Source organism: Eubalaena glacialis, chromosome 10 (genome assembly GCF_028564815.1).
Source record: "Eubalaena glacialis isolate mEubGla1 chromosome 10, mEubGla1.1.hap2.+ XY, whole genome shotgun sequence".
In the NCBI taxonomy this organism is placed as follows: Eukaryota; Metazoa; Chordata; class Mammalia; order Artiodactyla; family Balaenidae; genus Eubalaena; species Eubalaena glacialis.
In genome coordinates this window covers 107,340,464-107,364,989 of record NC_083725.1, presented here as the reverse complement: position 1 = coordinate 107,364,989, position 24,526 = coordinate 107,340,464, and the positions used below count along the sequence as shown (strand labels likewise).

At 60.8% G+C, this 24,526-nt stretch overlaps 2 protein-coding genes across 4 annotated transcripts; one reads left to right on the top strand and one right to left on the bottom strand.

The window, feature by feature from the left end:
• Positions 1-96: 96 nt before the first annotated feature.
• Positions 97-5,254, top strand: FREY1 (Frey regulator of sperm-oocyte fusion 1). Its single transcript, XM_061201639.1, has 4 exons — positions 97-547; positions 2,454-2,875; positions 3,061-3,134; positions 3,331-5,254. The coding sequence occupies exons 2-4, from the start codon at positions 2,619-2,621 to the stop codon at positions 3,450-3,452; spliced, it is 453 nt and encodes a 150-aa protein (XP_061057622.1). The 5' UTR covers positions 97-547; positions 2,454-2,618; the 3' UTR covers positions 3,453-5,254.
• Positions 4,212-23,854, bottom strand: MAPK8IP1 (mitogen-activated protein kinase 8 interacting protein 1). Of its 3 annotated transcripts, none has more exons than XM_061201632.1 (12): positions 23,689-23,854; positions 11,784-11,889; positions 9,457-9,771; positions 7,820-7,901; positions 6,705-7,517; positions 6,463-6,538; positions 5,726-5,898; positions 5,382-5,491; positions 5,163-5,279; positions 4,998-5,068; positions 4,780-4,878; positions 4,212-4,419 (listed from the first exon to the last, which is right to left on the bottom strand). In XM_061201632.1, exons 1-12 carry the CDS (start codon positions 23,787-23,789, stop codon positions 4,347-4,349), a joined length of 2,136 nt encoding a protein of 711 aa, XP_061057615.1. In that variant the 5' UTR covers positions 23,790-23,854; the 3' UTR covers positions 4,212-4,346. The 3 variants fall into 3 exon arrangements, with proteins under 3 accessions (XP_061057615.1, XP_061057617.1, XP_061057616.1); XM_061201634.1 differs by lacking the exon at positions 23,689-23,854 and adding an exon at positions 13,736-13,903; XM_061201633.1 differs by lacking the exon at positions 23,689-23,854 and adding an exon at positions 13,089-13,406.
• Positions 23,855-24,526: the final 672 nt, after the last annotated feature.

Below are 24,526 nucleotides of genomic sequence, written 5' to 3'. Positions count from 1 at the left end.
ACCTCTCCGTGCCCACCGCCCAGGGCGCCTGGCGCTCCCACCCTGGCCAGGCTCTGCACACAGCCCTGGTCCCCACTAGAGCTCCCTTAATACCCTTTTGACTTTGCATCCTCCAGTGATGGAGACACAAGCTTGCACCTTGTCACTGAGCTGAGAAGCCACCGCTAGGACTGGGACCTGGGCTCCTCCAGCCACAGAAAGCTGGCGTTTCACCTCACCGAGCATGGGAACCTGCCTGCCACCGCAGCTGCGGGAGTGAACGCTGCTTCTCTCTCACCGGTCCCTACTGACGACAAACAAGGCTGAACCTAGACAGTGGATGACATCTGCCCCTGTGTCTTCTGGCCGGAGCCTCTGTCTGCCCCGCCCCCCTGCCGGGGCCTGTTGCCTGCCAGCCGCTCCGTGGTGGAGCCCGGTGATGGTGGGCCCGGCTCAGTGTAGAGCGGCACCTCAAGTCCTGAACCCCTACTTGAGAGCAAAAGGCTGTTCTGCTGTGGGAAAGGAGCGTCAGGCACCAGCCAGCACTGGGGCTGACACTGGGGCGGTGGTAAGGTTGGCAGGGATGCGAGCCCGAGAGGCTCTGGGGAAAGCTGGGTGCAGGTTCACACGGTATGAGCTGGGGTCTCCCCTATGTTTTCCCCGGTGGCCGGGCCTGCATGGAGCCACGCACGCTGCTGGGGATGGGCGAGGGGTTTGGATGGTGCCGCTGCTCTTTCTGCCTGGTCTTCCCCCTTCCTCAGCCTTTGCTGCCTTTGTGCTGTGAGCAGACCACACGCTCCTGCTGGAGTTTCTAGCCAGACGGGCAGCCACTTAGGTTCTAAGAGGGCTCCATCTGCACTGTGTTGGCTCTGCCTCAGCTCCTCCCAGACACCCCGGGAGGGGCTGGCCCTTCCCTGACTGCTTTCCCCAAGTGCCTCTTGAGAAGCCCCACTCAGGTCCTGGGCCCGGGGTTGAAGGTACTGAGCCTTCAGGTGGTCATTGCTCGAGACCCATGACCTTGGGTTGCCTAGCAAGCGTTGCTGGGCATTTGCCGTGTAGTGGCCTCTGTGCCTTGAGATGTGCGTTCAGAAATGAGTCAGGCCCAGTTCCTTGCCCTCACTCTTGACAATAGAGGAGACGGATGTGTGGACACACCAGCGCCCTGGGTTGTTGCAGTAGGTGGAAGTGTGCAGGGAAAGTGGTCAGATTGGAGCCGCGCAAGTGGGGCTGCCTGCCCGCTGGGACCAGCCGGAGGGTACGCTGGTCAGGGAACCCTCCATTTAAACAGGCTTTTAAACTGGTAAAACTTCATCTGTTGGTCACTGGGCAGACTGGGAGCAGAGGCTGCGTGTGCAAAAACAGCACGCGTAGTGTCACAGTGGGGTGAAGCCCCTGCTGGAGCGGAGGGGAGTCGGCAGGAGCTGAGGGGATGAGGTTGGAGGGGGAGGTCAGTGCCAAATCCACTGGGCCGTCGAATACCAGGCAAGAAACTCGGACCTGCCTCTAGGAGGCGGCGGGGAGGGGACCTGTTTCAAAGCTCATCTCAGCGCCGGTGGTGCAGGGTGGCCCGTGAGTAGGGGTGGAAAATGGAGCAGGACGCTGTGGCTGGAGACCTGCAACAGTGGATGGGGCTGAATGAAGACAATGGCAGGAGGGAGAGAGGGGTTTTGGTGTAACCCAGCCAGGCCTTGGGGACTGGTTGTGGATAGAGAGGAAGAGGGTGGCGTCTCGGAGGCAAGGAAATGAGGGGTTTGGAGTTAGGCAGAGCCAGAGGAACTTGTGGTTCCTGACCGGGGTCGGGGGTGGGGGGCACCTTGGTGGGGACAGAGGATGCTGAGCAGGCTTGTGGGAGCCAGTTGTGTCCAGGACACAGAAAGGGAGGTGGTCAGTGAGAAGTCAGTGTGCAGCTTCTAAAGTGAGCCAGGTCCACACCGTGTGAACCAGGGGCCGGGCAGGAACCAGAGGGCCGCACGGCCTTGCTGCAGGCCTGTGAAGAGTCTCGGTCTCCAGCCTACCGTCACGCTGCATTTATTCATTCAACAAGTGTTTACTGAGCACCCACCGGGTGTCAAGTACTGGGCATCCTGTAGCCCCTGCCCTCGGGAAGCTTATGCTCGAGGGGACCAGGTCCCAGGCTTTGCCACCTAACCTGAAATCCCCGTCAGCCTCGGGTGGTGGCAGGGCCTGTGGCGTCCCGGGGCCAGGCTGTTCTAAGCTGCGGGGAGCGGCGTGGGGAAGCCCTTCAGCAGGCTCTGCTCAGTGGCCTGCTCTGGGCCCTTTAGCTGGCAGGACCTTCCTGGGATTACTGAGGTACGGGAGGGAGAGATGGGGCAGTGGTGGGAGCGGGAGGAGGGGACGAGGCTGAGTGGGAGCGGTGGGGACTCTGGGTGGTGAGGGTTCGGTGACTGTGACCTCTGCTCAGGGCCTCCTGTGTGCCAGTCCCTAGGCACACACGTGTGTACCTTGCCTCACAGGTGAGGAAACCGAGGCCCACAGAGATGAAGTGATGTGTCCGCCTAGCAAGAGGCGAGGTCAGGGTCCGAACTGACCAGTGCCCGTAACCAGTGATGGCAGGAACACGGTGTGGTGTGGCCCCTGCTGGTCCATAGCATCAGTAAAATCAAACAACCAACCTCAGCATGGAGGTTTCCAGCCTAGCCCCGGCGCTGGTGCTGATGCGGAGCCCCGGAATGGGCGCCCTTTGTGAGGTGGCCCTGGGAGTTGGCAGCAGCTTCCGCCCTTCTGCCGGGGGAGGGGCGGGCAGAAGCCTGGAGCAGGGACCCAAGTGGAAGATGGTTCTCGCCATGCGGGGGGCTCTGTCCCCCAGGGCCGCGCTGAGCCTCCTCCTCCTCAACCTCATCCTGGCCGCTGCGCTCCTCCGCCCCCAGCCGCTAAGGTAACCCCTGGGGACACGGGGTCAGGGCTCGACAGGGCCAGGGGCCTGGAAGGTGGGGACTCTGCAGTGCAGCCCCTCCCTGGCATGAGGGCCCCCCCAGTCCCCACCCTGGCCCGTTTCCCCCTCTGCTGGGAGGCGGTGGTTTGCCTTTGGGGCCAGGGCTGAGCACCCCACATCTCCCACAGGCCTCAGCGATCTGTTCCTGAGGAATTTTCAGCCCCCCTGGAACTCTCGGAGCCACTTTCTGGCCTGGTGGACGGTAGTATCTCCTCCTTCCCCTACCCCTTCCCCTCCTCTGCCCCCAGCCCTACCTGGTGGGGGAGAGATGCCCTAGGAGAGGGCACCCAGGTCCAGCCTGAGGGCCTTCTCGTCCCAAATGGCATCTGCCTGGGGACGTCTTCAGTGGACGCAAAACAGATTCTCCCTCCCACTCATACCCTCTTCTCTCTCCTTAGACTACGGGGTGCGACCCAAGCACCCATGGCCACGAGGGCCTCGACCCCTTCTCTCCCGGGCCCAGCAGCGCAAGCGGGACGGGCCAGACATGGCTGAGTATTACTACGATGCACGCCTGTGACGGGAACCCCTTATAAAGCTATTCTTTGTAGCAATGGCTTGGGCTTTCCTGGGATGGAAACGAGCTGGGCAAGGGAGGGGGTCCAAGTAGACAGGCAGATGAGACCCACTGTGGTCCCGACAGGAAATGGCACTTTAATAGTTGTGGCCAGCATAACAGGACCGAGATGGGGCTACCGCTGAAGCAGCCAAGGGGCCTGGCTGGCCCGGGCCGGGGCGGAAGCCTCCTTTTCCTGCTGAGGCGGGGCCCCGCTGCGGCGCTCTCCCTCCCTGTGAGGCCGCACCCCTGCCAGGGGCCGGCATGCCGGTGAGGCTGGTGGTAGGAGCCATCCAGAGGCCGCACAAGTGACAGGGCTGGGGACAGGGACTGCACTCGCACCTGCTGCCGTTCTCCTTGCTGCAAAGTCCTCGGGAGGTGGCTGGGTTCAGCCTGAGCTCAGGGCCCTTCGGTTGGGCTTGGGAGCTGGGGGCGGGGGTGGGGTGGGCACTCGCAGGTGGCATGAGCTTTGTCGAGGCGGGAGCCAATGGCCGGAGGCCCAGAGGCCCTGGCAGGGAAAGTGAGGGAGGCCCAAGATAGGCCAGAACCCTCCGCTCCGAGGATGGGCACCCTTCCTGGCCAGAGGCTTAATACCACCCCCCAGCCCCACTCCCTCCCAATCCCTGGGCAGCCCACTCCGTCCTCCATAGATGAATCTGATCCCATATATTACGATAAACTGCATTTGCTTCTCCCCATAACCCCCGCCCTCCCCCAACCTCAGCCAACAGCCCCCCACTTCCCCATCCTCTGGTAGTGGCAGGTGCCCCTCCTCAAGCAGTGCCATGTCCTGTCAGCAGCCAGCCGTCCTGGCGCCGGCCCCAGGGCCCAGGGGATGCAGAGGGCGAGGCAGCGCTGCTACTCCAGGTAGATATCTTCTGTGGGGCAGGTGTACTCCACGAACTGCTTGTAGAACTGCTGGAACGCTCTCCTAGGAGGCAGGCAGACACACCAGAATGACTGGGGAGGAACAGGATCTCGACCCAGGGTTTTCACACAGGAGCCTTGGGGTACCCGGATGGGGCTGCGCCTCCCCCAGCCAGAGCTGCTCGGCTCTGTTCTCTGCACACAGTGTTTCCTGAGTGAGATTTCAGCTGAAGAAAGGGCCCAGCAACTAAGAAGTTTGGACCTCAAGACCACCCAGCCCTCTCTCCAGGCCACTGTGGCCCAAGGACGCTGTGCAGAGCGCCGGGGAGGACTGAGGGATGCTGCCGAGCATGAGGAACGTGCTCGGGGCCTGAGACCGGGGCTGGCTACAGGGCTGGGTGCTTGGCAGGACACAAACACATACCCCACGGATTCTGCCAGGGCTTTGGTGGATTCTTCAGACACAAAGACATGGCAGGCAAACCGGTGGTCGGCAGGGTGCTTGGTGATGAACCCAAAATACCTGTGGGAGGACAGCAGTCTGTCTGGGCAGGACAGGGGCTCAGAACCCTCAGGCACACGCGTGGACCCACGCCCTGAACCACCACCCACGCCTTGACCTCTTCCCCATCGTGTTCTTACTTGTTGTTCTTTGGATGGTATCCGCAGAAAGAGATGTTTTTTAACTGGAAAAAGTGGCTACATTTATTCCCCTACAGGAGGGAGGAGAGAAGAGGGTGGTCATCAGCCTGCAGGGGCACAGGTTGGAGGTCTGGCGGGAGAGCGGGGCCAGGCCGGGGCAGTCACCTTGGCCTCCTGGGAGTCGTCAGCCTTGACGCCTATCTTCACGCCCCGCACGCTGATCTCTAGGACGCAGCTGGAGGGCGGGTTAAAGTGCACGGTGAGCCGGCGGGTGGTGGCAATCTGTGGGTGAGGGATGGGAACATCAGGTGCTGGGTGGCCCTCTCCCCAGGGGAGGATGGGGACCGGGCCGGGGGTGGGCACCCTCCCCAGCGGAGCAGGTACCTTTTGCATAGCGGCACAAAGGACGTCATTGCCCTTGTGATAGGGAACCTGGACTGAGCCCAGGAACTTCACCCGGAACTGGTCCACCCAGTCGCTGTTTTTGGTCAGGGCTGGAAAGCAAGTGTGGAGTGAGGAGTGGCAGACCCAGCACAGGATGCACCACCCAGGGCTGCCCCGACTTGGCTGGGCCTCACTTTTCTCGATTGTGAAGTGGACCTGAAGTCACCGCTGCCCGGCCCCCTCCCTGGGTGGTTGAGATCTGGAGCACAGGTCTGCCCGGCAGCAAATGGGGGCAGGGCAGACGGGGGGGCCCAGTGGCACCAGGTGGGGGGAAGGAACACTACCTGCCATATGTTCAGGCTCCTTGGTGACCTCGATGGCGTAGTAGGCAGGAAAGATGCCCCGGGCACCCGTGCGCATGTTGTAGGCCTCATACCAGTAGTCCTCAGCCTGCAACTCCACCAGCAGAGGGTCATCCACTTCCAGCTCAAGTTCGTCTTCATGTCGAGGCACAAACCTGTCTTCAACAAGGGCCTGTGAGGAATTCACCACCCAGGCCCCTCCAGCCAGCCATCTACTCCCCACCCTGCTCTGGGGTCAGGGGGTTGCGTCGGCATCGCTGGTTCAATAAACATTTGCACAGCGTCCCATGTGCCTGTCACTCCTGGGGTTGGTGGGGAGACCAAGGTCAATCAGACATGCATCTGCCATGGAGGAACTCGCAGCCAAGGGAGCAAGTGACCAGGGCCACTGATAAACTGTGAGAGGTCACAGGAAGCGAGTATTTCCACATGGAGGAGGGTGAGAGGTAGTGGGTTTTGTGAGTGGTCAGGTGTCTCTGTTGGGCACCCTCCTGGGCCCCTGCCCCGGCCAGATTAGGTGCTCAGTCCTGGGCTCTGGGCAGCACAACACATTGCTCCGAAATCATCCACTCCGTCCCTGAACTCTTGAGTTCTAGAAGGTGGACACTGTCCACCTGGGGCTGAGTGGTGGGGCTGGGTTTAGGCCCGGGGGGGACGGCAGAGGCAGGGAGGGTTTGGCCCCAGCTGCTGCCTGGCCAGCCCAGCCCTGGGGCTCTCACCTGAATATGGCCCGGTGGGTCTGCTCCTGCTCCTCCCCGTTGATGACGCAGGAGAAGAGCCCGAAGGACTCTGCACCTGTAGATGAGGGGGACGGGCTAGGAGAGCGTGGTCCCAGCTCTGGTTGAGGCTTGCGGGGCAGGTAGAGTGCTCAGTCCTACTGCCTTGAACCAGATGGACCTGAGGCCACCTCCCGGGGACACCCTCACCCCCGTCCCCACACAGCTCCCTGCTGCCGACTTACTGGAGGAGCGAGAGCGGCCACTCATGAAGACGTTCAGGAACTTCTTGGAGAAGTGGACATCGGGTTCATCGGGCGTGGAGTCCTCAGAGAGGCAGGCGGGGGGCCGAGGCCGGGGGGCCTCCTCGTACTCCTCCCCAATGGCCGACTCGTAGGGGGAGGAGGCAGAGGCGCAGTTGTCGTAGACGGTGGCCGAGTCACTCTCGTCGCTGTAGTCGCCGAAGCATGGCCGCAGGCTCACCAGCTCCAGCTGTGCGTGCTCATCCACCACCAGCGTATACTTGACCGAGTCGTAGGACAGGGCGCTGGTGTCCGAGCTCAACGAGGCCCGTGGAGGCGGCGGCGGCTCGCCCAGGCTCCCCCGCCATCCTCCACCTGGCAGCTCGGCCCGATCCGGGGGCGACAAGCAGTCGAAGCCCTCGTCCTCCTCGCTGATGGAGGGGTGTGGCCGCCCTGCAGTTGCCGGGTAAGTGGCAGGGTCTGGGTCGGAGCTGACCGACATCCGGCTCTCAGCTGGCGGCAGGAAGGCGGAGTTGGGCTCTGCAGGGTCTGGGGGCCTCTGCACTGGTGTCAGGTAGATCTCCTCGGTGGCCTCCAGCCGCACGTCCGCCTGGTAGTGGATGCGGTCTCGATGCGAATGGCCCCGGCCAGCCGGTGGGGCAGCAGGGGGGCCACCAGGAGGTGCCATCTGGGTGGCAGCGCTTCGGCGGCAAGGGCTGTCGGTGGAGGTGCCTCGATCCTTGGTGGGGGCGGGGCTGCCTGGGGGCGGCAGCTCATCGCTCAGGCAGATGTGCTCATGTGGAGGTGTCTGCTCCCCTGGAGAGCAGGCAGGGCAGTGCTGAAGGCAGGTGCCTCGCCCCTGACTCCGAGGCTACCTGCTCCCTCCACTCAGCATGTGGACACAGACACCAAGATACAGCCTCAGGGGCAGTAGGCCTACGGCAGGCTCTGGGGCCAGTCCTCTCACTCCAGCCACAGCCGACAGCGGCTGGGCCTGCTCAGGCCTGTGGGACAGGCAGTTCACCTCTACCCAGCAGGCTGGAGACTGCTGGTTTGCTCTCTGCAGTGGGGACTGAGGGCACGTGGAGGTCCAGGTAAGGGAAAGGGTTGCGACTTACCTGTCTTCAGCGGTGAGGATGATCTCGACACCCGATCCTGCCAACTGTGCTTCTTGCCCAGGGAATTATTATTCAGTGTGTCCTGTGCAGGGAACAAAAGGCCCTTGTGACAGCAGCGCTCAACAGTGCCCGGCACAGGGAGGCCCTGGCCCTGCCCCCATCAGGCCATCCCTAGGCCATTTGCTGCTCCCCCCACCCCCTAACACTTGCCAAGGGCCTCACCCCCAACCCTCTGGAGCAGGCGGAAGGGGTGGCAAGTCACAGCCCTCCCAGCCAGGGCTATTGGTGCGAGACAGACCACCCCTTGGCTCAGGGAAGCTGGCCAACCCTCAGGGAGATGCTCTCATCAGCCTCAACAAAGGTGGTGATGGCCAACGTGAATGGTGGTGAGTGGGGGGGGGGGAGAAGCAAGAGCCATCCAGGGACAGAGCCAGACCCCCAGTCTCAGACATGGAGGGTTTACAAGGAAGATGCCCACTTCCAGCCTAACTCCCCTGGAGCTCAGGAAGCTATGGCCTAGGGAAGGGGCAGGGACATTCTAGGAGAGCCAGGAGGAAGGCTCTCCCCAGCAGCTCCCCTGGCTTGGGGGACTGGGATGAATCATACAAACGACGAATCCAGAACATGGTTTCCCCACCCCCCGCAAGAGCACGTGACAGAGGAGTGACAGATGTAGTTGTCAGAGGCCTCCTTCCTGGATCTCAGGGCCACCCACCCCACATTTTCAGCCCCCTGGGACCCCTCTCCACGATGCCTACATACAAGGCTCCCTGCACACAACTAACCCCCCCCCCCGAGGACACCCTCATAGGCTCTCGCATGCATGAGTCTGGCTGCCAAAACCCAACCGAGAGGATCCTGGGAAAGGGACCAATCCTTTCCCTGCAGCCCCTGCACCCTCCACCAGCAGCCCCAGCTCCCTGAGCCGCTCCTCTGTACCTCTCCAGACTGGGCCTGGAAGACAATGGGCCGCGGCCGGCTCTCCCCCACCCTATTCAACCCTCCTTGGCATCCAGCCACCCAGTCCAGGGGCCCTAGGCCCCCAACTCAGCCAAGCAGCTCCACCTCCCATTTCTCTTCCCTGCCTTCTGGGAATCCCCAGCTGCCCACATTTCAAACTGGCTGCTGGTCCCCATCCCCAGCGCTTCACAATTTCCCATGACTTTCCCCCGACCCGACCACTTCACATGCCTTTTTCTTCAGGCCCCTCTTCTGCCCCACCTTCACCGGGAACCCCATACCCTTGCAACCCCTCGAAGCCCTGTTCTCTTACTTCCCTACTTCTCTCTTCACCCGCATCCTTCCACTGCCCCTCTCAGCCCTTTCATTCCTTCAGCCTCTCCTCTCAAGGCTCCAAACCCAGCCAGCCCCGCTCCGCCCCTCTCCCTTAGGACAGACTCCACTTGCCCTCAGCGACCACCTCCCCAGGGACCTCCCCCTTGGGAAGCTACGGAAGGTGTCAGCAGGCCCGAGACTTCTCCCTCCTCCGGACTGGCAAGTGACTCTCCCGCAGCCCCTCCTGCCCCCCGGCCCGTCCGGGCCTGGACCCTGAGACGCCCGGCGCCCCGAAGACCTCCCGGGGCCCTGCTCCGGGGCACCGCCCCCTAAGCCCCGCCCCCAAGCCGCTGGCTCCTCACCTGAGACCGCGGCACCTGCGGGAAGAGGTTGAGCGTGGTGGGCCGCTTGGGCCGGTACGTGTCCCCGCCGCCCGGGCCCTGGCCCTGACCCTGGCCGCGGGGCGCCGTCTCCTGGCGGGGCTCCGCCTCAGGCGGGTCCGCTCCCGGCCGCCGCGCCGCACGCTCCTCCTCGTCCTCCTCTTCGTCGTCCTCAGCGCCGGGAGTGTCCCCCGCCGCGTCGATCAAGTCCATCTGCAGCATCTCGGCCTGCAGCCGGCTCCCCCCGTCGCCGCCGCAGCCGCCGCTGCCCCCAGACAGCAGGCCGGCGCGTGGGGGCTGCTCGGCGCGGACAGAGGGGCGTCAGGAGGCGGGGAAGGGGCGGGGCCAAGGCCGCCGCGCACCGCCCCCCGCGCGGGCGAGTCCATTCCGCGGCCGCAAAGAGGGGGACAGAAGGAGCGGAGCAGGAGGGGCCGTGCCCTCCCGCGCCTTCGAGGATGCGTGAGGCCGCCTCCTCCCCACGTCAGGCGGCGCCTTTTGCAGTCCACACTTCTCCCCTCCCCAAGGTCCCCCCTTCCCGACTCTTTGCACCCTCCCGTTCCCTTGGCAACGGCCAGTGACCTCACCCGGGTAGTAAGCCGAGCCCAGAGTGAGGTCACCGCTGTTGCCATGGGGACGCAGGGTCGCCGAGGAGTTCGGGCCCCACAAGGGATGGGGACGGGGTTTTGAAGGGGGCAGGGAGGAAAACCGAGGAAACAGTCTCAGCCAGGAGGGCCTCAGTGAGGACAGGAGGACCTGAGCGCGACTGGAAGAGGGATGCTGAGGGAGAGGAGCAAGTGGCAGGCACCTGGACGAGGCAGTGGCATCCCCACCTTCCTCGGTCCTCAGGCTGAGGCCCCTCCAACCTGAGGTTTTCTCTCAGGCCAGCCTAACTTTAAGAGTCCCGTTCAGAGCCCCGTTCTAGTTCCAGCTCTGCCATTAACTTCCTGGCACCTTGGACAGATCCTCTGACTCTCCAGTTCCCCCACCAGTTAACTGTCTCCCCGCTTCCCAGAGAGGTGAGGACTCACTGGCAAGAGTATTTGATGGCCCCCTGGAGCTTGTCTAAGGCCCCAAAGGGTACGCCCCGAGCTAGTACTGCCTCAGGGTCCTGCTCGTTGCAAGGACCACCCTCTCCAAGGCTCTGCTTGTGCAAGTGAGAGTCCGGAACAGGGGTATGACCTTCGAAAAGCTATGTTAGTCCAGAATCAGTGGCCTCTGCCTCCAGCCCTTCCTGGCCTGGCCAGAGGGTGGCGGGTTGGAGTACAGGGTACTGGAGGGTTAGCCCCACCCCTTGGTTTCCTCTTGCCTGGCAGAACTTACAGAATCTCTGGGGGCAAAAGGAGGTCAACATAGAGGCACCCCATCCCAGCTCACACAGCAGCTCTCCTTTGCTAACCATTCTCCCAACACCATGTCTACTTCGGCTACCCACCCTCCCAGGGGCTGAGACAAGCTCTGGGCTCTGCAACCTAGCTCCGCACTTGCCTTCCGTCTCCTGGCTAGCGGCCCCTTCTTCCTGGGGTGGGGTGGGGGGGGGGTGAGAGGGAGGCCCAAGAGGGAGGGTATATAGGTATACATATAGCCGATTCACTTCATTGCACAGCAGAAACTAACACAACATTGTAAAGCAATCATACTCCAATTAAAAAAAGAAAAAAGACATAGGGGGATCCTTATCTGACTCAGTCTCTCCAGATGCTGGGGACCTCCTGGCAGGATTCAGAACTTTGGGAGTTGAGAGAGCCATCTGTCCTATGACAAAGCCATGGGGCCCAAAGCAGCAGCAATGCTGGATTAACCTTCTAGAGGGACCTTTAGGATGGTGGGCCAGAGAGGGTCTTCGAGGCTGTGTGGTGTGTTTGGTGCAATGGTAGCCAAGGGAGTGTCCTGGCTCTTTTTTCCTGCCCCAAAGCACTGCAGATTCCACCAGACTCCACCCTGCTCTGCCTCAGGCCCTCTGCCAAGGCAGTTTTGGAAAGGATTTAGGGTAGTCCTGAGGCTTCCCTTAATTCTGGCCCTAACTGCTGCTGTCCTAGGCCTCAAGACTTCCCGCTCTCTCCCTTCTTGTGGGCAGCTGAAGGAGCTATCACTTGCCTTAGCCCCTGGCAAAATAAATAAATAAATAATAAATTAAGAATCTGAGCACTCAAGATGTGCCAAGCATTATACTGGATGTTTCCTGCATGTTATTTCATTTAATGAGGGTGCCACACAGACCCTGAAAGCCCCTCTAGATATGGGGACACCTTCAGTCCCGTCCCTGCCCATCCTGCCACCCCACTCAGGGGCTCCCGAGAGCCCACCCTTACCCGTAAGGACAGGGTGTCTTTGCACTGCAGGCTGATGCCGCACTCATCGGTGATCTCGGAGAGGTCTTCATCCTCAAACTCCTCTAGGCTGATGTCATGGGTGAGCCTGGTGGGGACAAGAAGCCAAAGTTACCACTCAGGGGATTGCTGCCAGCGGGCCGAGGCCCCCTGATGCCTCCCTAGTACCTCTTCCAAGGGGCAGCCCCTCGAAGGCAGATCATAACCCCCAGAGGATGGGACCTGGGACCCACCTGTGCCAGTGCAAGGGGTACTGAACAGGCAGGGAAAGAGTTTTGGGCTCATGTCAAAAGGCAGGCCTCCTAGGGTGGCAGTGGAAGGGGAGGCTCCAGGTTACCCCAGCTCTTCCCAGCTGGGAGTTGTCCACCCTGCTGCCAATCAGGAGGCCATGCCCAGGAGGCCCAGCTGGTCAGAGCCTTGGCTCTGCCAGAGAAACGGCTCCCAGGGTCAAGGCAGGTGCCAAGGCCAGTTCACCCATGGAAGAGGCAGAGAGTTGAGAAGAAACTCCAAGGGATGCCTGGAGGGGGGCTCCCTGTGCACGGCAGTGACAAAACCCAAGGTGCTGGCAGAGGCCCCACCCCAGCCTCCAAGGAGTGCTCCATGTCCCCAGCCTCCGAGGAGTGCTCCGTGTCCCCAGCCCAGGAAGTCCCACGCCTCGTAAGCCCTGGGAGCAAGTGCAGGGGAGTCTGGTGTCAGTCTAGTTTCAGCCTTTTCTAGGAGAGCCCATGCCCCTGTTCTGTGTTCTTGGTCTCATCAATTCGAACACAAAATCCTCTTGCCTGGCATGTGGGCCCCGAACAGGAGGCTGCCCAGCTGGGGGCAGGGACAGCTGGAGGTGTCCTGAACGCAGGAGGCAGATCAAAGCACTTCAGCGAGGGAACTCTACCTGGCTGTGTTAGAACCCTCTCCCCCCAGGCCAACCCCGGGCCCCAACCCCAGACTGCAGGGCTGTGCCAGCCCCTGAGGTGCCTGCTGGTCCCCTCACCTGCTCAGCCCCAGCCCCGGGGACCCTGCCTGGTTTGGTGTGGGTGGGACATTGGGAGAATTCTGCTAATGAAGTTGGGGAGAATTCTGAGTCTTTTCTTCAGTAAGACCAAGAGACGGAGGGTAGAGAATGGAGACCCACTAGTCCAAGGTCACCCAGGAGAGGTGGCGGGCTCAGCCCCAGGGGGATCCTAGGAGGCCACACCCTCTGCCTCTCACCTCAACCAGACCAAACGGAGACCCGGAGCTCAATGGAGCTGCCCCAGTACTTCCCCTCCCCCACACCGGTCCCCACACCCCTACCAGCGTTCCCACTGATCCTCCAACCAGCTGTCATTGTCTGGGCTGGAATCCATCTTCAGCACCAGCTGCATGGAGAGCCCAGCCCGGCTGGGGGGCTGCGGGGCCCCAGGGCCGCCCTCTCATGCCCAGAAGGGTGGAGGTGCCAGGGCTCGGGGCAGGGCTGGGGCCTCGGGCCTCCACCGCCTGGGCCTGCCTCTCTGAGTCCAGCCCGCTGCAGAAGGCTGGGGAGCTCATTAAAAATAGATGGGCTGGAAGAAGAGGCAGCGGCTGCCGACCCGGCCCCGGTCCCAGCTCTTCCCAGACAGCCCTCGGCTGCAGGCAGCTTCCTCCCCTGGCCCTTCGCGCTGCCGCTGCCGTCAGCCTCCCCCCGCCCCCCTCCCCCCCGCGGGATCAGGTTACTGCAATCGATGCCACGGCTCCACCTGCCCTTCCAATGCCCCTGTCGGGGGCTGGGGTGGCCCCCCTCCCTGGCCCAGGCTTGTAAGCAGATGGCAGAAATCTGGGATGTTTCCCCCCAAAAGCCAGCCCCTGATCTGCTTTAAAGGGCCAGCACCACAATTAGGGCTCCTGGTAGGGAGATGGAGGGGCTTCCAAAATCCTCCACAAATGGACGCCCCATCCGCACAGCTATTCGCTCACCCCCATACCTCATCAGGCAGGTTTCTGTGGGCCCAGGCGGCCTTCACACAGTGCTGCCTGGGGTGGGTCTGGGCTGCCTCTATTGCCCACCTGGGTGCCCCCTCCCCAGGGCTCCATCCTTCAGTACCCATCCAGGAAGTGCCTATGGGCACCGGAGGCGCCACAGCCAGGGCTAAGGCCAGATCATATGTGGATATCTCTGGCAGCAGGGCAGGAAGGGCAGCTTGGGAGCTAATGAGCCTCCTGGCACTGCGGGGTGGGGGTGGCGTAAGCGGAAGCTGGAAGGTCCCTGGAGAAACAGCAGGGGAGGGGGGGAGGGAGCTGGATGGACATTGTGCTCTTTAAGGCCTCTCCTGACCTGGAGCCCGAGGGTGGTAGGTTCCCAGGGCTGGGGGAGGGTGGGGAGGACAGCCCAGCCCAGAAGCCAGAGCAGCCCTGCTCAGTCTGGCACAGGGCGGCATCTCTGGCCCTGGGATGAGAACCCAGTGGCGGGCACTAAGCAAATGGTTAATATACACACTGGCTGCCTGGCCAGTCACAGAGAAGTCACTCCTGGGACTCAGTCAGCACCAGGGAGCTGCAGGACCACTGGGTATCTAACCCAGAGGTGCCCTCAGACGCCCCCTGCTCTGCCGGTGACCTCCGCACACATCTGCCATCTCCTCGTCCTCACTGCCCAGCCTGGTCTAGCTCCTGCCTCTGCAGTCCCAGACCTCCGCACTGGCCTGCCTGCCTCAGTTTCCCCATGCCAGCACCGTCCCTCCCCACCCGCCACTATCAGGGGGAGCTGTCCGAAATGCCACCCTTTCGCCCCCCACTCAAAACCCTCCAAGATTCCCTGCTAGTGGCCGACTCCTTGGCTTGGCATTCAAGATCTGCAGCTCCGTGCGTGACTGCCTGCCTCTTGCACCCGCCTCCCCAGTGTCTAACCCATCGCTTGGATGGAGCACGTGGCAGGCTCTCAACCTGTGCTTGCTGGTAGAAGGCTCAGTTAAGCCTGCTCCTCCAGGAAGCCCTCCTGGCCCCCTGTGTCAGTGCCTTACAGCCCTCCGGGCAGCACTCACTGGTCCCCTGTCATTCCCCTTGCTTGTGATTGGCGTCACCCTCTGCGTGGAGGCGAGGCAGTGTTGGGGAGCAGACAGGACGAGGCCTGCATCAGATGCCCTCCCTCCCATCCCAGGAGGCTCCAAAGGTAGATGGAGCTCACACCCTGCCCCCACTCTGCACCCAGCCGGTGGTGAATAAAGGTCCCCTCCCTCCCAGTGAGGTCTGGAGGGCAGAGCTGGTGAGGTCATCTTGCATACACCAGGCACCCAGTGCGTGTCTGCTAGATGTCCGTCAAGGACAACCTCAGCCCCCACCGGCTCCTCTCAAACCGAAGTGTTCAGGGCAGACCTGCAGGGTCTGGATTGGACCTGGGCTGGGGCTTCTCAGCTCATCTCTACACACCTGATCTCAGCATCACCCGATATTCCCACTTCCTGGGACAGCAGGCCTGGGGGCAGGCAGGGACAGCTGTATCAGCCTCTACAGATGAGGAATGAGGTTAACTGAGGGCAGTGGTGGAAAGAGCACTGGGCTGGGGCTCAAAAGCCTGCACTTGGGACTTCCCTGGTGGTCCAGCAGTTAGGACTCTGAGTTTCCACTGCAGGGGGCATGGGTTCGATCCCTGGTTGGGGAACTAAGATCCCACATGCAAGCGTGGCACAGCCAAGAAAAAAAAAAAAAAAAAAGCCTGTACTTGATCCCTGGCTCTGGTGGGGTGGGTTAAGGGAGCTCCTTAATCTTATTTTTTTCTCATAAGCCAGGCAAGATGGTAGAATGGCTGCCATATCAGGCTCAGAGGCAGGAGGCCTGAGATCAAATCCTGATTCCTTCGCTTATGAGAAGCAGCCGCCCCGTCTCCTGAGCGGCTGCTGTGCCCTGGCCACCAACCTTCTTTATGCTCTGCATCTCCCTTCATCCTCACTCCAGCCTTGGAAGAGGGTTTGTATTCTGTCCATTTTACAGATGAGGAGCACTAAGGCTCAGACTTAAGATGCCATAGGTCTGCAGTTTCCCCATATATAAAATGAGCCCTCCCCATATCTGGGTGCTGGTAAATTTAACTGAGTGGAGTGTTTGTGAATTGCAAGGTGCTGTGAGGAGGTCACAACCAAGGATCAAGGGGCTTTACTGATTATGGAGTCCCCTTTGCAAGTCATACTCCCCCCACCTCCCAACCCCCAGCCCCAGCCCCAGCCCCAGCCCCAGCCCCAGCCCTAGCCCTGCCCTTTCCTCCTGCTTTTCCAGACACCAGGTGTTCTGGGTCTCTCAGCCGAAGCCCTGGGATACCCTTCATGGAGGGAAAGGAAAACAGACCCTTGGTCCCTCCAAGCTCAAGGAGGGCAACTATGGGGAGGAAGGAAAAGATGGAAGGGAAGAGGGAGGAGGGGAAGTAAGGAAGGAAGGAAGGAAGGAAGGAAGGAGGGAGGTTCCCTCCTGAACCCACTGATCCACCTTCCCCATGGAGACCTGAGCCCTGAGCACCACGAGGCCACCTCTAGATCTGGAGACCCCAGCCCTTTGGAGGCAGCCGTTGCTGATCAATCAGACCTGCTTGCCCATTCCGGTGAGACGGTTCCTGAGGTCTCATCCATATTAGCATTTGGTGACTCGATGTTATGGGTTTGGTCTCTGGAGACCTCCCTGACCTTTGGCGTCTATCTTTATATCCCAGGCCCCCTCTTCCGCGTTCACCTCGTCACCTCCCACTCCGGTGCCCCAGTCCCTTTCTCTGGCCGAGCTGGCTCACTGCATTCTGAACATGCCATCCTCAGGCTCCCCTTCCCTGAGCCGAGCTCCCCTAAATGAACAGATAAGCCTCTGGTGTTTCGATGTTCATGTCATGGCCTTTTCCCTTGCCATGTGCTGTCACATCTCCCTGTTCGCCTCTTTCCATCTACAGCAGCTCTTTCTAATCTGCTGTTTCAACCCAGTAGTAGGTGGAGTTAGAAGTGCATGCGAAATGAGGGTTAAGTGGTAAAGTGCTGAGGCTTTAGCTGAGCAAGGCCAATCAGAGCCAGGCATCTGGTTGCTCAGAGGCCATTCTTGTCTTCCTGTTCCTGGCTCTCCTGGAGTGAGGTAAGGATGCCAGCTGAGTGACCTTGGGTCCTGGCCATGGTGTCCCACGGGCCCCTCTCATGACAGGGGGCATCTGTGGTCCAAGGGTCCAGCCTGTCTCTCTGCTGCCTTCTGAGTGCTGAGCAGAGCTGCCCAGTGGGCTCTCAGACACGAGCTCAGGCTGCCCTACTCTAAGCAGCTTCCCCACTTCCCTCAGGCTCCCCTACAGGCCATTCTCGAGGGGCCACCAAAACCAACGTTTGAAATGCAAATCTGGTCTTGTCACCCCTCCCCAGCTCAGAATCCTAACAGCTTCCCCCCAACCCTTAGGGAAAGGGGCCAAAATTCTCACCTGTGGCCCCTCCCTTCCCCTCTGGCCTAGATCATTGCCCCCCCGCCCAACTCTCTAGGCTCCCTTAACAAACCTCCTCTCACCTCCCTGATCAGACCGAAGAGCCCTGCTATGGGCTGGGTCCCTCTTGCCGGTGTCCTGGGTCACTGCAATTTTACCTTTGGGCTCTGCAACCAGTGGTGGGCTCCCTTAGAGGCAGTCCATCCCTGAGGGTGGGATCGTGTCTCTCTTGACCAACAGTGGGTGGTGCCTGATACGACAGGTACTTAATGAACGTTGTTGAATGAATGAACCACTGGTGTCCCCAGGTCTTTCTAGATTTCCCCCTTGGAAATCTTTATGTCAGTTCCCCTTTCAACTCAACTTCCTGTGTCCCCGCCCCCCACCTGCATCAGAGTCTGGGGTGGGATGTGGAGGCCTCGGGGAAGGTGGCACTGGCTGGAATGGGGGCGAGCCAGGCCCAGCATCATCCTCAGAGCCCTCTCTCCATCCCACCCCCAGCTCTGGGTGGACCTTGGGGTCAGGCCGGGTTTGTTCCTCTGGTCTGGAATTCCCTTCTCAACTGTGTCCACACTGAGGTCATCTTCACTGAAAACTGAAACCAACCCAAGAAACAAGTCTCAGGAGAAAACCCTTACTTGGGGTTATCATGTGTCTCAACCATGGTGTTGATATGGAGCAAGAACCCTGGGATCTGGTGAGTCGACTTTCAGGAAACTATCCTGAGAAAATAATCCCACCCAGGGAAAGACCTTTATACACAAGGATGTGTGTCCTGGTAACAGCAAACAGCAGAGGGAGTATAACTCTCCTTTGGGATGAACGTTATAAAGTCTGTGTACTGGGACTTCCCTGGTGGTCCAGTGGTTAAGAATCCGCCTTCCAATGCAGGGGACGCGGGTTCAATCCCTGGTTGGGGAACTAAGATCCCACAAGCCGCGGGGCAACTAAGCCTGTGCGCCGCACGTACTGAGCCCGCGCGTCACAACTAAGACCCGACGCAGCCAAATAAATAAATTAAATAAATAAATAAAGTCTGTATTAATGTAGAAAATGGCAGCTAATACAATGAGCAGAAGACAGAACGTGTCACCTTATGGCTCCACATGATGATTCACACGCAGGAAGAAACACTGACAAAACACGGCTGTGAGACGTGGTGGGATCTGGGGGGGTCTTCTCTCCTAGTCCTCGCTGGGTCACACCTCCCACCAGCCGCCTCCCGGGCCTGGCTCTGGCCCCTCACAGAGCTGGGTTTCCTGAGGGCATGAGACCCAAGGCCCTGTACCCTGTAGGCACTAAATAAATGCCTATTAGAGGCAGTGCTGGTTGACCCAGGCCCTGTGTGTTCCAAGAGAGCATGTGACACCGGATGAGGCAAGGCCCACGGTCGACGCTCCTAGAGGTTTCCTGAACGAATCCAAGAGCAGGGTCAGGGGTCAGAGACGGCACCCAGGGTGGGCAAGAGCCTCTGGAGTGGGGACGGGGCCAGGGAACCAATCTGTGGGATCCACTGGGGCCCCAGGAATCCAGAAACCAAATTTAAGGCTCTGACTTCCAAGAAGGGGGGTTGAAATCCTGCCCTGGCCACAGCCGGCTGTGTGAGGCGAGTCCACGTTCTGTCCCTGCACTGGAGGTTCATCGCAGCTGGCCGGGCACTGCCCAGGGCCTGGGGCTGGGGCGCAGCGGCCCCGGCAGCTGCAGCTCTTCATCCCTCCCGCCCCAAAACGTGGCTGGCCCCCGGCCTCACCCTTCGCTCTGTCTCTCTGGGTGTGACGCTCTCCCTGAGGCTTCAGGCCATCGCGCACTAAGTGGAGACTCCCAGGGTCTTTAGCCCCAGCCCCAACCTCTCCTTTGAGCTCCAGACCCCAAACCAACTGCCTGCTTGAACCCTCCAATTGGCTCCCCCAGTGATCACCAAGCTCAGATTCAGCAGGCCTCCGAGTGACTTCACCACCCTGCCCGCCAAACCTCTCATCTCCTGCAAGGCACCCCCTCCCTCGGGACCTAGCATCATCCTGGACTCCTGTCTCTCCTGCCCCCTCACACCAGGTCCCTCAAAAGTGGGTTAATCTACCCTCTGAATCTCCCTTACATCCTCCCCTGTTCCTCCTCCTCACCCACAGGATGGCCAGTCTCCCAGCCTCCCTGTCCACTCTCTACCTGGCAGCTGAGATACCATCTTTAGTTTAATTAATTTATTTTTGGCTGCACTGGTTCCTTGTTGCTGCGCGTGGGCTTTCTCTAGTTGCAGTGAGCGGGGGCTACTCTTCGTTGCGGTGCATGGGCTTCTCATTGAGGTGGCTTCTCTTTGTCGCGGAGCATGGGCTCTAGGCACGTGGGCTTCAGTAGTTGTGGCACACGGGCTCAGTAGTTGTGGCTCGCGGGCTCTAGAGCGCAGGCTCAGTAGTTGTGGCGCACAGGCTTAGTTGCTCCGTGGCATGTGGGATCTTCCCGGACCAGGGCTCAAACCCGTGTCCCCTGCTTTGGCAGGGGGATTCTTGACCACTGCACCACCAGAGAAGTCCCCGAGATACCATCTGATGCCGTCATTCCCTGGACCTCTGCTGGCTGCCCCTGCTTACAGGTGGACAGGCCAGGGTCCCAACACGACCTTTGCGTTCCTGCATGCCCTCTCTCCGCACTTGTGCCAGATCGGGCGTCACACACCCTGCTGGCTCGCTCCTGCCTTGAGCCCTCCGCCTGGGCCGCTCCCTCCCTCTTCACCCTTCCTCCTCTTGGGTGACGCTCACTCGCCCACCAGGCCTGGGCTGAGCTGACCCTTCCCTGACCCAGGGCTCCTCCAGGCCCCTGACCCGAGTCACAGCACACCTACCGCCTGTCTGGTAAGGCCTTGTCTGTCGTCTGACTACACTGACCACACGTCTGCACGACGGGCCAGGCCCCCGTCAGTGGCTCTGGAGTGTCTCAGTGAGCCTGGCAAAGTGCAAGCACTTGTAGGTTTTTTTGGGGGCTGTGCTGCACGGCTTATGGGATTTTAGTTCCCTGACCAGGGATTGAACCCCGGCCCTCGGCAGTGAGAGCACGGAGTCCTAACCACTGGACGGCCAGGGAATTCCCACAAGTACTTGTTGAATGAACGAAGGAACAGCTGAGTGCATAGCACCTTGTGAAGAGATGCGTAGGGAGGGCCCTTGTCTCTCACCCCCCAGGCAGTGTGGAGGCAAGAACACCACCGCCACGCAAGGAGTCCTGAGGCCCCGGTGCTGCCCCAGCTCTGCTGCAACTTGCTGTGTGTTCTCGGGAAGCCACTCACCCTCTCTGTCTCCTTCTAAGTAAAAGGGGAGGAGGATGGGCTGGACGAGCTGACCTCTAAGGTCCTTCTCATCTGCGCTCCCCTTCCACACACCCAGGGCAGCCGCTCACTTTACTCCCCACGAGCCTCCCATGTGGGCTGTCCCACTGTCTCCCTCCTACGTCCCACCACCCAGCTCAAGGCATCCGTTGCTAAGTTTCTAAATTCTCTCACAGAATTTCCTTAAAATGAACATGTATCACTTTCATGTTCAATTTTCTTTTATTATTTTGTAAGTTACAGAAGTAACCTGTGCATGTGGTAAAAATAAGAAGTCAAAGAATACAGAAGTCTGTGAAGTAAGTGAAAATCCCTCCCGCGACACCAGAGCCAAAGGTAACTACTAGTAACTGGTTGGAGCATTTCTATAATCAGGAAAAAAAAAAAAAGGACATGTTTATTTAAACCAACTATCAACGAACAAACGCTCGCCACCCTCCCAAATCCACACCATGCGTCCCCCTCCACAAACTCTCCTCCGTTGTTTTTACTCCAGGCCCTCTCTTTCCAGGGTGGCTCTGAACTCAGACTGCGTTCAAACCCCAGCTCTGCCACTTATCTAACCTCTTCATGCCTCAGTTTCTTCATCTGCAAAGTGGGGATAACAATAACACTCTGTTTACGTGGTTCTGGGCAGGACTAGATCCTCTTGCACAGAAAGTGCTTAGATTGGCAGCTGGGCAAAGTGAGGGCCTCCCAAAGCGGCGGCGGCGTTTACAGCGTTATTCTCTGACAGTGTGCACTGTTCTCCTCTGAACTCTCCAATTTTATCTTGAATTAAATAAGAAACCACTAAGGCATTATTGGGCACCTACTCTGTGCTGGGCATTGGGCCAACCAAAGTTTAGGTGTTGACTCCTTTTGCCTTCTGGAAGCTGACAGTGGTGCTGGGGGCACACGCGCGCACACACACACACACACACATGCACAATAACACCAATAAGAACAGCCCTACGTGAACGCAGCTCTTCACAGCCCTTGAAACACTCAGCATGTGTTGTCTCATCCAAGTCTTAGGACCGCCCTGAGCAGGGGCCAAAGTCGGCGTCGTGGAGGAGAAACAGAGACTCAGGCCGTTCAGCACCCACTCCTGGCACGCGGCTAAGAGGACCGAGCCAGGATTGAAACCCAGGCCAGAGCCACAGGAGAGCAGTCCCCACCAGGGGTTCCACCAGCCGGTCTGAGAACTGTGAGAGGCGGGACGGGGAGCCGGCGGGGCGGGCCCTGAGGGGCTGGAGACACTGCCCTTATTATTCCCACGCGCGGCCAGGCCGAGGTGTCCCGGGGGGCGGGCCCACGCCTCAGCCTTGGCGTACTGCCACTCTCGCCCACCGGGCCCAGGGCTGGACACACTCACTGGCTGGCCCGCCTCATCAGCTCCTCTCCCTAAGGTGTCCATGGTAACCTGCCTGCCAGGGGTGGGGCGGAACGGAAAGCACTGTCACCTGGGGATGGGGTAGCCGGTATGGGAGGCCAAGCTGTCCTCTGGGCCAGAGGCAGGGCCTGGAGGTAGAGTGGAATGAACATGCCGACCCCGGTTCCAGTGCAGCCTCAGGGTCTGACTCCCTTGGGGTCCTCGGGCAAGCCCCCCTGCCTTCCTGAGCCTCAGTCTCCTCATCTACAAAATGGGCAGGCCCATACCCATGGCCAGGGTGGTTGTGAGGGTGACCTGAGCCAGCACAGGGAACACGCTTTGAGTCGTAATGAGCTATCTAAATGCCCGCTGGTGTGGAGGGCTGACACTTGTTGAGCGCCGACTTGATGCACATTAAGGAATCAATATTAATTACCTCACCTAACAGATGGGATTCAGAAAAGACAAGAAGCTGCCCAGGTCACACGGCTAGAAAGTGGTGGAGCTAGGATTTGAAGCCAGGCCTGTCTAAGCTCGATGCTCTCCCACTACAGAGGGGTCTCCTGGAAGGGAGGCAGCGTTTGCGTCGAGGCGGTGTGTTTCATGTCAGTGGGGTCGGTCTAAGACCTCAGCCCCGTTACTCTGAGGCACTAACCCCAAAGCCCCCGGCCCTGGAGGCTTCAGGCTTGGTCTCCTCCATCTGGTCCTCTCCCTCTGGTCTCTTCCAGCTCAGCTCAGGGCCTTGGGGGAGGTTTCTAGTCCTGATGATGCCATTAGAGATTCCCAGGGGTCCCCACCCACCTGAGGGCCGGGGAGCCAGCAACCCCTTGGTCTGAAGAGGGGCTGGCGCCAGAGCCCAGCTGGGGCCTGGCTGGGGTGGGGGCCGCAGGAGAAGGGAAGGCGCCAGCTCATTAGCTGGGGAAACAATGGGGAATGTCTAGGCCTCTTTCTCGGAGGCTCTGGAGCAGTGACACCCTCCTCTTCCTCGTCTCCAACCGGCCGGCTTAGGAGGGAGGGACGTTCACCCCTTCTCCCGCAACACCCTCTGCCACTTCTCTGAACTCCACCTCCCAAGTGCCTAACACCAGATGGGGGCAGGGAGAGAGGTGAAGGAGGAGCTCAGATCAGGGTCCTGGGTAGCTACCCCAGCAGGAACCATCCCACCAATGACCCCTGGCTACTCCTGGGCGCTCCAAACTAGACTCCCTCTCTCCCACAGCCGGGCCTAGGATCTCGGGGTTGGGGCCGGGCCTTCTGCACCTGCACACACCTGACCAGGTCAGGGCTTGCCCCAGTCCACGGAGGGTCCTCGCCACGCCAGGCCTGGGAGTTGGGCCCCTCTGGCCAGGCAGGACTGGGGGAGTGGCCTACGACTCCCTCCTTCCTGCACCAAGGCTGTCGGTCGCCCCAAGAAACTGGGACCCGCGGGGCACCCCGGCCTGCTCCCATCTCTATTCAGAAGCCTTCTGACTGGGCACAGGCAAAGCCCCAGACGGCCTGCCTCCTCCGGGATCTCAACGCACACGCCAGGCCTCGCCGCAGCCCAACGTCGGGGAGAAGGCGGCCTCCGCGCCCACTCCTCCAATTCCAGCTCACGATCTCCTCGCCTAGGACACGGAATGGCGGAGGCAGCCGCACCACGGATATGCAGCGGCCATCAGTCTGCACCTGAGGCTGAGGGGGGGCTCTGGGGGCTCTGTCTCGGGAAGAGACCCCATCCCCACGCCGCCCTCTCGTTCCGGGGTCTGATGTGTGTGAGCTGGGGGCGCGGGGGTGGGGGAGCCCGGGCAGGTCAATCCTGGCCGAAGGGCGGGGCGCGGCGGCCGGAGTTTCTCACCTGAAATTGGGCGGCGACGCGATGTGCAGCCCCAGGAACGGGGAGGCGGCAGGCGGGGACGCGGCCCCCCCGCCCAGGCCGCCGCTCTCTCGCTCCGCCATTCTCCCGCACAGCCCTGGCCATCCGGGCGGAGCGCGGCGCGGAGGCGGCGGAGGCGGAGGCGGCGGCGGCGGCGGCGGCGGCGGCGGCGGGGAAGGAGGCGGGGGCGCGGCGAGAGGCCGCCGCCGCGGCTATCGGGCTGGGGAGGGAGCGGCGGGCGCACCTGCGCAGGGCAGGGCGGAGTTCCAGACCGCGCAGCACTCTCGGGACTGGCGCGAGCGCCACCGCGCGCGCCCCCGGGTTCCGTGCCGGGGTCTCGTGCGCCCCGCCCCCTGCCCCGCGAGCTCCGCCCCCCGCACGCGCTCTCCGAGGTGCTGAAGTCACCGCCCCGCGGTCCCCGGGTTTGGCCCAGCCCCGCCCTAAATCCCACACCGACTCCTCAGCTCAGTTCCTCCTCCCTCAAAGCCCTCCGTGCCCATGCGGGCTCTGCTCCTCGGGGTGGGCCTAGCGCCTGGGTATCGAATAACTAATGGTGGGTCCCTGGTTCCCTAGGACCCTAGTTGACCCCCTCGCTGCAGGCAAAGAGGGCAGTCAGGAAATGAGGGTCATGGAGGAAGGCAGAGAAAGGCGAGTGGGTGTTGGGAGTTGGCTCCTAGAGCAGACAGATTTGGAATCAGGTGGTGTGAAGTCACAGCCTGGCTCTCCAAGTGAATAGGCGGTGTGGCCTTGCATTAGTGACAATAGTCCTAAGGTTTGATTTTTCTCATCTGTGAAATGGGGACAATAATGGTCCATCTCA